At 47.1% G+C, this 14419-nt stretch overlaps 1 protein-coding gene across 1 annotated transcript in view; it reads right to left on the bottom strand.

The window, feature by feature from the left end:
- The window catches only part of LOC106896090 (plexin-A4), a 113324-nt gene that overhangs the window by 79278 nt on the left and 19627 nt on the right, over positions 1-14419 (bottom strand). The window contains exons 2-5 of the mRNA XM_014955815.1: positions 14090-14280; positions 7998-8149; positions 7284-7401; positions 298-434 (exon numbers count right to left, since the gene is read on the bottom strand). Coding sequence (XP_014811301.1) covers positions 298-434; positions 7284-7401; positions 7998-8149; positions 14090-14280 — 598 coding nt within the window. The remainder of the gene's footprint in view (positions 1-297; positions 435-7283; positions 7402-7997; positions 8150-14089; positions 14281-14419) is intronic.

Below are 14419 nucleotides of genomic sequence, written 5' to 3'. Positions count from 1 at the left end.
AGGTTTAGATTGAACATTAGGAAAGAATTTTTCACCGAAAGAGTGATAGGGCATTGGAACAGGCTGCCCAGGGAGGTGGTGGAGTCACCATCCCTGGCTGTGTTTAAGGGACGTTTAGATGCGGTACTGAGGGATATGGTGTAGGGGAGGACTTTGTAGAGTAGGGGAGATGGTTGGACTCGATGATCCCAAGGGTCTTGTCCAACCTGAATGATTCTATGATTCTATGATTCTATGACTATAATTGCTCACATCTTTCAGAATTGGGCACGTGCAGTAGGAAGGACTCATCCATACCTGTAGAAGAGGCAGGGCTGTCGCCCGAAGGTCACGATGACGTTGCTGCCCGCGTTGAGGTTGTTGCCCGTAATTGTCACCTGCGTGCCACCCGACACTGGTCCCCGCTTTGGCTTGAGATCAGAGAGCGTCAGGGTCTGTGAAGACAAAGGGTCATGTTGAAAACACAACAGAGGGGCAGAGGTAGCTTCCCTCCCTCTTATTTAGTGCTGTAGAGAGGTAGGCACCCCCCAGGGGTGGACTTCAGAAGATGACCATATCTTTCAGCCAATAGAGGAGCCTAGGATGACACCAGTCCTAGCATAGACACCCTGCTTGAATGCCAAGTTTGGTGGGATGAATTCAGGCCTAACCCCAGTCTGGTCTCCTTACCCCTACAAAATTTGAGAAATACTCTGCGCTTATAAAGTGAAGTCCACATCTGGAGCAGCTGGAGCCATGATCTCCCACCCCCACTGCTGGTTTAACATGACCCAAGTGTCTATTTTGCCATCACGCAACACCACCTCCGCAACATAACGCAGGTCTTGAACTGGCTCCAAACTGTGGAGCTCACAAGTGATGAAAACGATCTGGTCTCCAAAAGATTACTCTAAACCCCATTGATCTGACGAGGGAACAGGACCTGCTGTGTAGCTTCAGAGAGATACCTAACCCACCCCCTCACCCCCTTCCCCTTCTTCCCTGGGAAGGAGGAGAGCTGTGGTTCAGCAGACCATGTGAGATTGTGTCCTCCCTCTCCCACATGCCCACTGCATGACCCCACATCTTTCTCTTTTTATCACCCATGGATGCTGAGACAGTCTAGTACCACATGAGGGTCCTGCACGGGTACAGCACTGCAGTGAGAGGTACTCTCAGATATTCCAGCCACAAAAGGAGCACCGTCCAGGTGAACACCTTTTTTTCCTTTTTCTGCTGGTTTCCCGAGCTTCTTTTCCAAACGTAACACAGTGCTGTGTTCATATATCAAAAAGGGGTACAATTCCTTTAGGGGCTTCAAATCTCAAACTTCTTTTTCTTCTTCTCCTGCCCTCCTTTCTTCCCAAAAATCAAGATAAAATACATGCACTTGGAAGGCACAGATCACCCTCTTACCACAATGCAGAGAGGAGACATCCATTTTCAGGGAGAAATTTGGAGTTACAGTTTATTCTTTCATTTGCATTTTAATAGAAAAACTTTCCACTCAGTCCCAAGTGAAAAGCTACTATATGCATTTAAATGAAGATTATTTTTTTCCCCCCTCTCTTTAAGAATGATGACACAAATGCTTGAAGCTCTCCTCAGCTCCTCCGAACAAGCAGGTACATCACGCAGTCACCTTATTGAGCTTTAGAGACCATTAATCTGTGGTTATAAAACCACCTGACACACACCACAGCTCCCTCTTTCACACACACACACACACACACACACACACAGCCCTCTCTGTCCCTGTCCCCCCCCTCTGGCTAATCATTTTGAAAAACAGCGGTGAGATTTCCACTTTGCCTTTGTTCAAAACGAAGGTACCGCATGGAGAAAGAGCTGAACATGAAAACCAGACATAGCCCTCTGGAGAAAGGTCCATTGTCGGAGCTGGACACTTCTTGTGTTTAAACTCAGCTGGTTTTGACGTGATAGTTTGGAAACAGTTTTGCCTCAAGAAGTCCCTCATCAATTACTTGAGGCAGGTTAGGAGGATATATATGAAGGAAGAAGCAATTAAGAAAGAAGAAATCATAGAATCATAGAATGGTTAGGGTTGGAAGGAACCTCAAAGATCATCGAGTTCCAACCCCCCTGCCATGGGCAGGGACACCTCCCACTAGAGCAGGTTGCTCAAGGCCCCATCCAGCCTGGCCTTGAACCCCTCCAGGGATGGGGCAGCCACAATTTCCCTGGGCAACCTGTTCCAGTGTCTCACCACCCTCAGATTAAAAAATTTTTTCCTGAGATCTAATCTGAATCTTTTTTCTTCCAATTTAAAACTGTTTCCCCTTGTCCTATCATTACCCTCAGAGTATCAGAGTCCCTCCCCAGCTCTTCTATAGGCACCCTTCAGGTATTGAAAGGCTGCTATAAGGTCTCCCCGGAGCCTTCTCTTCTCCAGGCTGAACAATCCCAGCTCCCTCAGCCTGTCTTCATAGGAGAGGTGCTCCATGCCCTGTTTCTGATACTTTTTTGGGGGGTAATGTTCTCTAACAGCTATTATTGTCAGCCTGTCTTCATAGGAGAGGTGGTCCATGCCCTGTTTCTGATACTTTTTGGGGGGGTAATGTTCTCTAACAGCTATGATTTGGATTAAAAAATGCAGGAAGAGTATGTAGATAAAAAAAGATGGACTTCAGTATGTCCTGCTCCTCCTTTTTAGGGTATCTCTTCATGACAAGATGGCAGCTCCTCTTTAATCCCTTATTGACAGTCACCTACACCACTGCAAATTATTGCTGACCATGGTGGCTGCTGCTGGGAGATGACATCCCACCAGGGACAAAATGGGTTGAGAATGGTCACCTTGGTGCACGTAACCCACACAACGTCATTGCAGCTCACCTGCTTTACAAACCAGGAAGGGACATTTGAGTTAAAGACCCCAACCTCTCGATGGGTAGATAAACTGCCCGTACCCTTTTGAGGGTCCTTGCAGACCAGAACTATCCCAGCAATGCTCCTCAACGAAGCGTTTCCCTGTCTCATGCCAATCTCACAAAAGGGCTAAGCTTTCAAAGTTGTGATAAACCATTAATTATTCACAGTGGCCTTCATAAATATTGCACAGCATGTTTGCAGTAAAACTCAGCCTCCAGACTGTTTACCATCTCCTCGCTGGTGAAAGGTGATGGAAAATACAAGGGGGTCTAGTGGATGTGTAATAGGTTGAAGTGGACAGTGACAATGAGGGAAAGAGGCCAGGAAATCTTCTCTACCTTTCTAGGGGTTTGCCTAATTTCATAGAATCACAGAATGATATGGGGTTGGAAGGGACCTCTGGAGATCATCTAGTCCAACCCCCTGCCAAAGCAGGTCCACCCAGAGCAGGTTGCACAGGAACGTGTCCAGGCGGGTTTTGAATGTCTCCAGAGATAGAGACTCTGCGCCGTCTCTGGGCAACCTGTTCCAGAGCTCTGGCACCTTCACAGTGAAGAAGATCCTCCTCAAGTTTAGATGGAACTTCCTATGTTCCAGTTTGTGCCTGTTGCCTCTTGTGCTATCACTGAGCACCACTGAAAGAAGACTTGTCCCATCCTTCACTTTCCTCCAGTACATCTTCCACAGAGAAGATGCCATCAGAGCTGTGTCTAAACTGACATCACTGCGCATGTCAAGCCCTTGGTTCCCACTTCATTCCTCTCAGATACAAGGGCAGAGCAGACGTGACCCAGACACAGTGCACCTGGGTTTCCTTTCTATGGGTTCACCAGTAGAGATGGAAGGGAGACCTGTTGCAAATGCTCTCCTGAAACAAGGATTTAGGAGCAGACCCAGAAGAGACTCAGTCAGAGCAGCCCACATCACCGTGCAGGTGAGCCACACTATTCTCCTCCAAAGCCAGAATAAAGGCAAACTTGCCTGACTGTCAGAATTGAAAAGTGAAGGGAAATTTTTTTTGGATTGAAAGACCATGGCAATAATCATAGTAAATAAATAAATAACTTTAAAAAAGGAATTATGTTGCTTTAGATATCATAAATTTCATTTCAGCCTGCAACCAAATGCTATGTTTCCCTTTTGGCTTATTGAACCCTGTTATGCAACTTGCAATTTTCACTGAATTTCACTGAATTTTTAGAGTTGGAAGGGACCATAGAGATCATCTAGTCCAACTCCCCTGCTAAAGCAGGACCACCCAGAGCTTGTCAGAGCATGTTACTCAGGACTGCATCCAGGCGGGTCTTGAAAATCTCCAAAGAAGGGGACTCCACAACCTGATCACAGATGAGCTTAAAACAAACTAACAGAATTTTGAATGTAAAACTTCTGGTTAGAAACGTGGAGAAGAACTGTTCTAACATCCCTAAGCTAAGCTTCCTCCTTTTTAAAACACTGAAGTCAAATACTCAGTTGAGTTCAAAATACCATCTCTTCCCATTCTTGCAGGAGAGGGCAAGACTGAAGCTATTGGTTAAAGCTGACCACGTTTTGCTTCAAGCCTTTTGAAAAGCAATTTTCCAGAGGGCTCACTATGCGTCAGAAAGCAATGTTTATCTCCCCTGCGATGCCCTTCCTTAAGTTTTCAAACGTCTTCCTTCCCTTAAAGCTGCCACCCACCCTTGCAGGACGCCGAGGCACGTTGTGATGCCTACAATAACATCTCTACCCTCCTGGCAGGAGTGTCGGAGGAAACCAATCCGTTCCAACAAACACAGCTCCCTCTACGAAAGCAAGGGACACGGGAGAGGGCATCTGATGGGCAGGCTGGAGAGAGTGTGTATTTTTTTTGCTGTCTGGCACGAAGGTATGGAGGTATTCAGTGGAGAAAACCTTGTTGACTTCACGCTTGTGCACGGCTGGGGTAGCTGGCAGCCAGAAAGCCAGCAAGTGGAGGGAAAAGCTGTCACAGACGGACACGCATGATCAAAATCGGACAGTAATTCCAAGAGTAGCAAAGGTGACACGCTGAAGTGTAATGTCCTGGAAAAAGCCCTTCTGTCTGCCTAGTGGGGGTGATCTCTCAAGGTGTTTCTTTGCCCCCACCACCGTAGCACCTGAGTGACATCAGGAAATACAGAGAATAGAGAAATTTCTGTAGCTCGAGGGGGAAATCTAAGATATTTGCTTTCATTACCAGTTCCCTTTACCATAAAAAAAAAAAAGTGCTGGGGCATGTGAATAATTTCAGAAAAGACCCATTCCCTTGCAGGAGTCGAGAGCTTTTGATGGGAACAAAGAGACCCTCTCATCTCAGACCTGCACAGATCTGCACAGATCAAGGCCAGGCAATGCTTGCATGTCCCCAGCAAGGGGCCTTAGAGGAATAAGCAGGTCTCTTGGACAAGGAGCATCAGGAGAAAGGGGGAGAGCAGAGCAAAAAAAAATCAAGCCAAGTGTGCAACATATATTGGGCTCTTGCACAACTCTTCCTTGGCGAAGTGACATTCTCAGGCTGAACTTGCACCTGTAGTAGAGCAGAATCAGGCCCAGAGCCCCTCTGACTGATTTGCAAGCTGATGGCCCAGACAGAGGGTGTAGCAAGACAATTTTCCAGCCCCAGAAGTCTCTCTAAAAAGAGGAGTGTGCTCTCTGAGTGCCACCAGCAGACATTGCTGACTGCAGAAAGCCTGCTAAGGGTGGCCACTCAAGATAGGAATGTCTTTCCTCTTCTTTTTTGGGCCTATCTCACATTTGGGGATGGAGGTGCAGGGAGGTTAGTGGAAGTTGAACATGGGATCCCACCATTCACCATCCCCATGGACTTTTGACTTCATCCCCAAATTACTCATGGAGTTCTCTCTCCAAGCCACGTACCCTTCCCACTGCCAGACACATGATGAGCAGTGGCAGGAGGAAGCTACGTAAAACAAACCAGGGTGCTGGTATTTTTGGCATCCAATCCCATGGAGAGCTGTGCACTCAGAGGAACATCTTGGACTTACACCTGGCCTGCATCTGAGACTTGAGAGAGACCTGGGCTGAGCTGAGAGCAATGACCCAAGAGATGCTGGGTTGTGCCAACCACAGCTCTGAGAGCAGATATTTGCCCATCCATTCAGTGAGATCCCACCCTTACTCATGTGTAGGCATCACCCTTAAAAGCTAACTGAAGTTCAAACTTGCTTGAATCATGGAGCCCAAAACAGTTGCCCACTTTCACTGTGCCGCAGTCATACACTACAGCTCACCCACAGCCTGGCTGGTGAACTGGTCCCTCCTGATCTCCTTCTCCTGGACACCCAGAAGACCACCTAAAGCAAACACCCCTTGAATGCTACATCTTGCAGAAATACCTGCCACTGCTATGGTGACTGCTTGTGCCCCAGTAAATGGGAATTTTTATCCTTGCTAGCAGAATCACGGAATTGTCAGAGTTGGAAGGGACCTCTAGAGATCATCTGGTCCAACTCCCCTGCTAAAGCAGGACTGCCCAGAGCACATCACTTCGGACTGCATCCAGGCGGGTCTTGAAGATCTCCAAAGAAGGGGGCTCCACGACCTCCCTGGGCAGCCTGTGCCAGTGCTCCATCACCCTCACCGTGAAGAAGTTTTTTCTCATATTTGAATGGAACTTCCCATGTTCCAGCTTGAGGAACATAAGACCAAGGACTTTGTAGTGACACAACATCGCAGGGTCTGAGGACATCTCTGGGCTTGCCGTGCTCTGTGCTGGGTGTCCCTCTAATCACAAGTGTCCTATGGCCAACAGCTCGTGTCTGACCTGCTTGAGCTCAGCACTGGGGACACCCCACATGGCCAAGGGCAGACGCCCCGAGCAAGTACTGCCCAACAAACACCAGCCCTTTGTGTGCCCGGGCTGGGCACTGGGGACCAGGGAAAAGGGAGCAAGAGGTGGGGAGATGGAGGATGAAGATGCCCCTAGGAGGACCCAAGAGTGAGGAGGAAGCGACCCCACCATGGACATCACACTCCTCTTGGTGACTTCTCTGTAGGGCCTGGAATGATGCTGGTAGGGTGACCATCACAGCCAGCTAAGGTAAGATATCAGGAAAGTTTTTTTCCCTTTCTCTTTCTTTTTTTTTTCTTTCCTGTATAGCACTTTTAACTATTAATGAGGATTTTCTGCACTAATTTGGACCATGGCTGTATGTAACTGAAACCGGACTAATAATTTGGACTATTATTAGATTGTTAAAACATTAATTAGCCAAGCTATTTTTGCTCATAACGAGATTCTGAAAGGAAAAGGAAAGAACAAATTGGTGCACCCAGGACAGCAGTGAGAAGCTCAGAAGCTGAATACGGTCAAGGACAATGGATAAACGCAGCAAAGCGAAGCAGGGCCCAAGGACCTTCAGGGCCAAGGAGAACTTCTCATGGGACCTTACCATAAAATAGTAGAGCTGTGAAGACCTGGCCATGAATTCTGGTTTGCACTCGGCCACGCAGATTTCCACGAATCCAGCATGCTGGCTGGGCTTGGCCTCCCCCATCTCACATACTATCCTGTGGAGCAAATAGAAACCAGAAGCAAGGTTTGATGGTCTGAGTAAGATGGAATTGGAGCAAACAGCCCACACTGCTGGGAAACAGAATGTAGGTTTAACCCATCCTCTTCTTTCCAATTCAGGATTCAAATTGTGGATCCTTTAAGAGTGTATTCTTTAAAGAGTGGTGGTTTTTGGCTGTTGGCACTCGGTGGGGCAAGTGCTCAACTGTTGTAAATCAATACAATTTCACTTCAATAGGAAGATAAGTGCTGGGCTGAGGTCTGACCCCAGGGGTCCCTCTGTCCTCCAGCCTTGCATGGTGGGCAACTTTGCAGCTGTAAGGTTTAATGATTGCTCCTGCATAGGATAAGCTGCTTCTCAGGACTGCCGTCCCACAAACTGGAATTGGTAGGGTATATGCCATGAGGACTACCTAAATATGCAATACAAATACAGTAATAAATGGATTACTAGTTCCTGAGCTGTAAGTGAGGAATGACATCTTCCATTTCTCACTTCCAGAGTTGGGTGGAACTCCTTAGAAGACCCTACAGATAGCAACGACTGGTATTAAAGTGCTGTGGCCCACTGTCTGCCACACACCCAACTTACTGCTCTGCTGGGATGTACCCTTCCACCAGCGGTTTGCATTCCACTCCAGCCACTTTGACGTGAGATGCGATATCTCTGAACTCCAGCCCCAGATTCTCCCCACGGATGGTCACTTTGGTCCCCCCTTCTCGAGGGCCTGTCACTGGATTGATCTGCAGAAACAAGCCAAGAAAAAGGAGAATAATCAAACTACCTGTGTAAACACATCAGCATCTTCTCAGGTGAGAGAAGAGGCGATATCAAGTCTCTTTGTGACCACTGGAGACACTCATAATTATGAATGCTGAACAGCTGAGGGAACAAGCCTATTCTAGATACATCATTAAGATCATCCCCTTGCAAATATATATCACACATTTCCCAGCTTCAGAGTATCCAAAATTCTGCCCAAGATCTCCTTTACTCCCTTTTGGCTACTTGCAAAGCATCCAGAGATGAGTAGGAGTTGCTCTACTAGTTCCTAGGTAGGAACAGGGGTTTCTGATGGTGCAGCTGAGCTCTGAACTTTATAGACATGAGCCACGGAAAGGCAGGAGTGGGACATGGTGGAAAGAAATAGGAGATAGAACAAGAAAAGAACATGAATGGCTTCAGCCAGCCACTTTAAATCCTAAATTCCCAGCCCAAAACACATGGAGCTTTTGATCTGTTCTGGAGGGAGATATTGGTCAGGCATCACAAACTGAGCTGAAAACGTCCACCTAAAAAAATGCCTAGACACAAAATTGGTCAGGCATCACAAACTGAGCTGAAAATGTCCACCTAAAAAAAACGCTTAGACACAACAGAAACAGCATGTCAGGTTAGGTACGGAGTAGGTGGATGGAAACTGAGACAGCAGCAGCCATTGTTCTGTGCCAACACAAATTTCGAGCTCCAGCTGCCCTCACAGAAGAGCTGGGGCCAAGGGAAGGGCAGACATAGTTATGGGTGGCTTATTTGTGGGTTGGAGAACTCTTGACTGGAAAACCCCCGAGGCCCAGCTTGAGATGAGTGGCTATCCCAACAGCCCTGCTGGCTGCTGGTGTGATGTTTGCAGCCCAGTCTGGACCATCATCAGACCTTAGAAGCGGTAGGATCTTTGTGTCTTGTTCAGCAGTGGCTGTGTTTGGCAACAGAGCTAAAGCACCACATGGATTCCAGAGCTCACCTCTCTCTTCCACTGCAGAGTCTCACCCTGCACCCAGAGTTGTCCATTTGCAATATTTCTGGCCCATGCAATGCAGGAACATTGGGTATGAATGCAGGAAAACACCCTGAATCCCATCCATCACCCTTGTTCACAGCCAGGTGGAAGTTGGCATTGGCGTAGTCTCCTCGATGTTGAAACTTTTGGAGTAGGAATAAAACCTCCATGGTTCTGATTTTGTAGGACTTTGTGGAGTAGGGTAGATGGTTGGACTCGATGATCCCAAGGGTCTCTTCCAACCTAGATGATTCTATGATTCTATGAAACAACCCAGAAATCACAGTGCTGGCCCTAAATTATCTCTGTTCTGCCCTTCCAATTATTCTCCGTGCCCGAACACTGTGCCACACAACCGGCCAGTTGAAAGGGGCTTCAAACGTTGCTTTCAAAGGGTATTCCCTGCTGGCCATTCAGGATGCCATGGATGCCATCTGCCAGTCTTGGCAAGGCTCTCTCCACAGTGAGGATGGGGAAATTCCCTGTCTCAGGTCCGTACCCGCCGGCCGATGGTTCCACTCTGCCAACTGGGAATCTAGGGCTGGCAGCTAGACCCTTGCATAGCATTCAGACTGGCAGGGAAATTCAAGGCACTGGCATAAGCAGAGCTGCTTTTGACTGGTTCCCAGCACCGAGCCTGGCACCAGGGTCAGCCCAATTTCCACCCAGAGGCCAATTTTCAGAAGGTCCATCCTTAATAAATGGAGAGAGATGCTGGCACCTCTAGGGGATGTTTTATTTTAGGATATTTAATTTTAGGTGCCGTGAACCACCTCCTGAATGAGTGTGTCTTCACTCTCACTATACAGGAAATCTAGAAAGATTAATAATTTAATAGCACAGATGATCACTGTGAGGGTGGTGGAGCACTGGAACAGGTTGCCCAGGGAGGTGGTTGAGGCCCCTTCCCTGGAGATATTCAAGGAGAGGCTCGACGAGGCCCTGGGCAACCTGGTCTAGTTGGGGGTGTCCCTGCTGACTGTGGGGAGGTCGGACTAGATGACCTTTGGAGGTCCCTTCCGGCCTGGGCAATTCTATGATTCTATGATTCTATGATCACAGACAAGTCCTTGGACCTTTAGGGTTTTGTAGCGTAGACACAACCTCTGTAGCACAACACCCCTGCAATGGCCTCCTCTCAGGTCCAAATACCGCTTGAGTCAGGAAAATCAGAACCATGGAAGGTTTTATTCCTACTCCAAAAGTCAACAAGATAGTTAAGTCCTAAAAAGAAAATAGCACAACATTTATAAATCTGACAGGTGAAATGATTATTTGGGTTGGCTGGAGATTTGACCTTTGGATGAGACTGACAGACAAGCAGAAAATGGATAAAAAGAGAAAGTAAGAGAGAGGCGTTTGTGGTTATTTTCCAGGAAATGAAGAAACTATCTTTAAAAAATCAGAATGAAAATGGAATTTCTATTCCAGGAGAAAGGAATATAATACCGATTGTCTCAGTTGGGGGCTCAACATTGAAAACTTGAACTATTTTCCAAAAATGGTGATTCCAAAATATTTTCATTCTGAATGATTAATAAACATCTATTCAAGCAAAGTTTTCTGTTTGAAATACTTATTTTGCTGACGTCAGTTAATCCTCACCTGATAAAACACCTTATATGAATGATGCTGGAAGGCTAGAATATATCACCATACCAAACGCAAACTACTCAAAATGAAGACAGAAATACAGGCTAAAATTCCCAGATTTTATTTTATTTCCGTATGTTTTAGACCCACTGTGTCAGTGAACTGCTTTGCCCATGGAATATTTTGGTTCTGTCTTGTGGTATTAAACTTGCCACCAAAAGGTTGTCACTTGTTCTAGTAAGTTAGGTGTCCAGTAAGGCAGGTTTGTGGTTAATTAGGGCTCACCTATGCTTGAAAGAGCTTGTTATCACTGGAAGTACATCTCATAGCAGGTCAAAAGAGGACTTTTTTCCTCGTATGACTAATGTCATTACCCTGCGTAAAAGAAGGTGTAGTGGTGAAAAGGAACATCTTGCTAGAAAAGTCCTTTTCTTTAGATCTAGGGATGAGGTTGAGACAAAAGCTCCACTCAAGAAGCCTCAAAATATCTCAGTGGAAACATTATCATCCTTCTTCCATCTCTGTCTAATGCATGAAATTTTCACATATTCCTGCTATGACTCAAAGAGCATCAAGAGAAAACTTCCCGGAGTGAAGCCAGCACAGCACCTCCCCGTGCCATTTTAATTTGTAGCAGCCAGCTTCAAAACACGCTCATTTCCTTAGAAGTGGAGGGCCTGGGGTTATCCCAGGAGCGTGTGGGAGGGTTTTTAACCCCAACTCGTTGCGCTCCCGTAGACGCACACCAGAAGAAGGTTTCACAGCGACAGAGAAGGAGCCTGTTTCTATCACAATTGCAAAAAATACAGAACAAGACCTGTCAGTTTTGGAGAGGAAAATGCAGGCAGGGAAACAAAAGCTGCCAGGAAGCCTCAGTTTTCTCTGGAAGACCCAGAGCTGTGCCATCCCATCACCATTTACTCCTTCATGCTGCGACTTGTCCCTCTTAAAGGAGGTTTTGTGGCTCAGCGAGTCTCTAAATCCCTTAATTTCACTAAGTGGCAACAGAAATGCAGCTCTAGCAAACACGTACAGGTTGTGGGAAGCTGTGTGCTCCCTGTGAGTGTGTGTACACGTCTGTGCAAGCGTGAGTACATGTGTTGTTTCTCCTCCTTCGCCTCCACAGACGCTGCCCTGGCTCCTGGCCAGATGGTCCCACCAAGCGCTTCCCCACATCCCATTAGCTGCAATGTCTACCCAGTCACTGGAGATTACTTCCACACTAATGGCTCAGAAAAAGGCCTTCCCAGAGCTACTTATGACTGCACCAGGCACTTGGAATATTTCATGAGCGAATATTGCAATGATCTGTTGGAGCTCTGGGAGCTGTTGGAGGAAATGCCAGCAGAAAGGGAAGTGTATCCCTTGTGGAGCTGTAGGGTGGAGAGCGAGTGCTTTGCACTTCGTAAAGAGACTGCAGATGCAGAGCTGGGGTCAAAGCACGGCAGAGAAACGTGGATGGACCTTCAAAACATCATATTACTGCATGGGCAGGTCCTTGTGTTTTGGACTTCTGCTTTAGTTGGTCATCCATCAGCTTCCCGATACCAAATTCTATAAATCTGTGCAAGAATTCTGAATCTTTCCCAATGTTTGAGAATCTGAAAAGACTCAACAAAGGTTTCCCCCAGCTCCCAATAATTTTCAAGGCCTTAAAGCTGAGCTTTCAGATGTAGCTGCTTATTCTGGCTGTTTGGATTTTGTTTCACAGCTTCAGGTGTTTCAGGTGGGCTCAAAAACTACCATCCCCAGATAAATCCAAGTGCCGTGGAAACCTTCTCCTTGGAAACATCAGAATGAGCCTGGAACTCCAGAAGTCCAAATGTATGAGTACTTTGGTGACTGATGAATGTCAGGAAGATGGATCAAAACGCAAGCAGAGGGGTTCTTATCAGTGGTATATCGGAAAACCAGATTCTACCCATCCTTGGCTTTCACGAAACTTTCATGCATGGGCATTGGTTTAGAGCTTGCTTATAACACCCACACTTTTTGATTCTTAACCAAATACAATTGAAAAGCCTTTCTTGCTTTCTAGGAAAATAACCCACTAAATTATTCATATTAAACCACAACCGTGAAGGCTGGATTTTCCTCCTTTGCATTTTCCCCTTATCTTCTCTATCTCGTTTTCCTCTTTACTTATCTCATTTGCAAAATGAGGCCCTGGCCACCCTGGAAGGGCACTCAGGTTGACCAAGGCATGACAATTGAGAAATGCTCAAGGCAGGAGGCAGTTGTTAAGGACAGAGCCCTCATTTTCAAGACTTAGAACCATCCTGTTGCCTGCCCTGTGTCTCTGAAAATGGTGCCCGTCATTATGGCAAAGGCATCCTAAGACAGCAGACAAAAAATCACTTCGGACTGGAGGCTTTATTTCCCTCCCTTGCCTTTTTTTTCCCTTCCTCTGCTCCTTCTCTCTATGGTTTTTCTATTCTCTTCTTTCCCCTTTTCACCTTTGATCCAGCTCTTCCTTTGGCCCAGTCGACACATTCAACAGGAAACCTTCTAAAGGACACCTTTATGCTGCAGGTTCCTTCCCCCCATCCTGGCCCTCATTCTCTCTTTCTCACTTAATGGGAAAGTTCCAAGTTTCCAAGAGTCCAGGCGTAACCCCATCTCCTCCTTGAGCTTTCAAAGGGGAAATCTGACAACTGTACAGGGCTTTCTTTGTTCTATGTGGACTTCTTTCACCACGCAAAGTCAGCCAGGCAAACAGAAGAGTGTTACTTTGTTGGAATCAGTGGAGTCTTGTTTTCTTCTGGACATGGACTTTGTCCATGCCATGCTGCTGGGAAGCATGAACTACAACCTGCACTACTCCTTGACCTCCTGTCAGCAAAGCTCAAAACACTCTGGGCTCACTCAACATCTCCTTCTCAACCATCTCCTTCTCTCTGGTTTTAAGAGACAGTTGCGCTCATTTGAGATGCCCCAGAGCAACTTGTCTCACCTTCAGCTGCTACTAAAGCCTTCATGTCACATCTGCCAGCCCTATGCGAGCAGGTCAGATGCTCTGGGGTTGCTCAGACTGCACTAGCAGGCTGTGTTCATGCAACTGATTCAAGTCTACATTGACTATGGTGGGAACTCTGACACCCTGCTCACCCCTGTGTTGTAGACACCAGAAGTTGTGTGCCTACCTTTGAAGATCACCATGGCCTCCCATCCTCAAGGTTGCCTGGGGCTTTTCCTGACCCAGCAGAACTCAGCCCTGACCTTCCCCTCACCGACCCAAAGCCAAATCAGGAAAATAAAGGAAGGAAAGGGTACGAGAGGGAATGACCCGGCTTCTTGCAGGTCCATGACTTACATCCGTGATCTTGGGGTTGGTGCATTTGCCCTTGGTGCTGGACAACTCCAACCACTGGCTGTCCTGGGCTGGGCAGTGCTGCTTCAACGTGCACTGGTTTTGCCCCTCACACCAGCCACATTCGAAGTCTGGGTCGGCTTTCAGGCAGAGTCCACAGCTGTCCCGCATGGCCCCGCACTTGTACAGGTGAACTGCAGGGAAAGGAAAAGAGAGAGGACCTGAGAGACGCAAACAGCATGGGAGAGTGGTGGGACGTCAGAAGGAAGAACGAGGAGCAAGAGAGGGGAAAGTGTTCTGGGCTCCTAGTCCCAGAGGCAGGATCAGAACTTG

Source organism: Calidris pugnax, unplaced genomic scaffold (genome assembly GCF_001431845.1).
Source record: "Calidris pugnax isolate Ruff unplaced genomic scaffold, ASM143184v1 scaffold258, whole genome shotgun sequence".
Taxonomy (NCBI): domain Eukaryota; kingdom Metazoa; phylum Chordata; class Aves; order Charadriiformes; family Scolopacidae; genus Calidris; species Calidris pugnax.
Note: the sequence above shows the minus strand (reverse complement) of the source record. Positions and strands in the feature narration are given on the sequence as shown.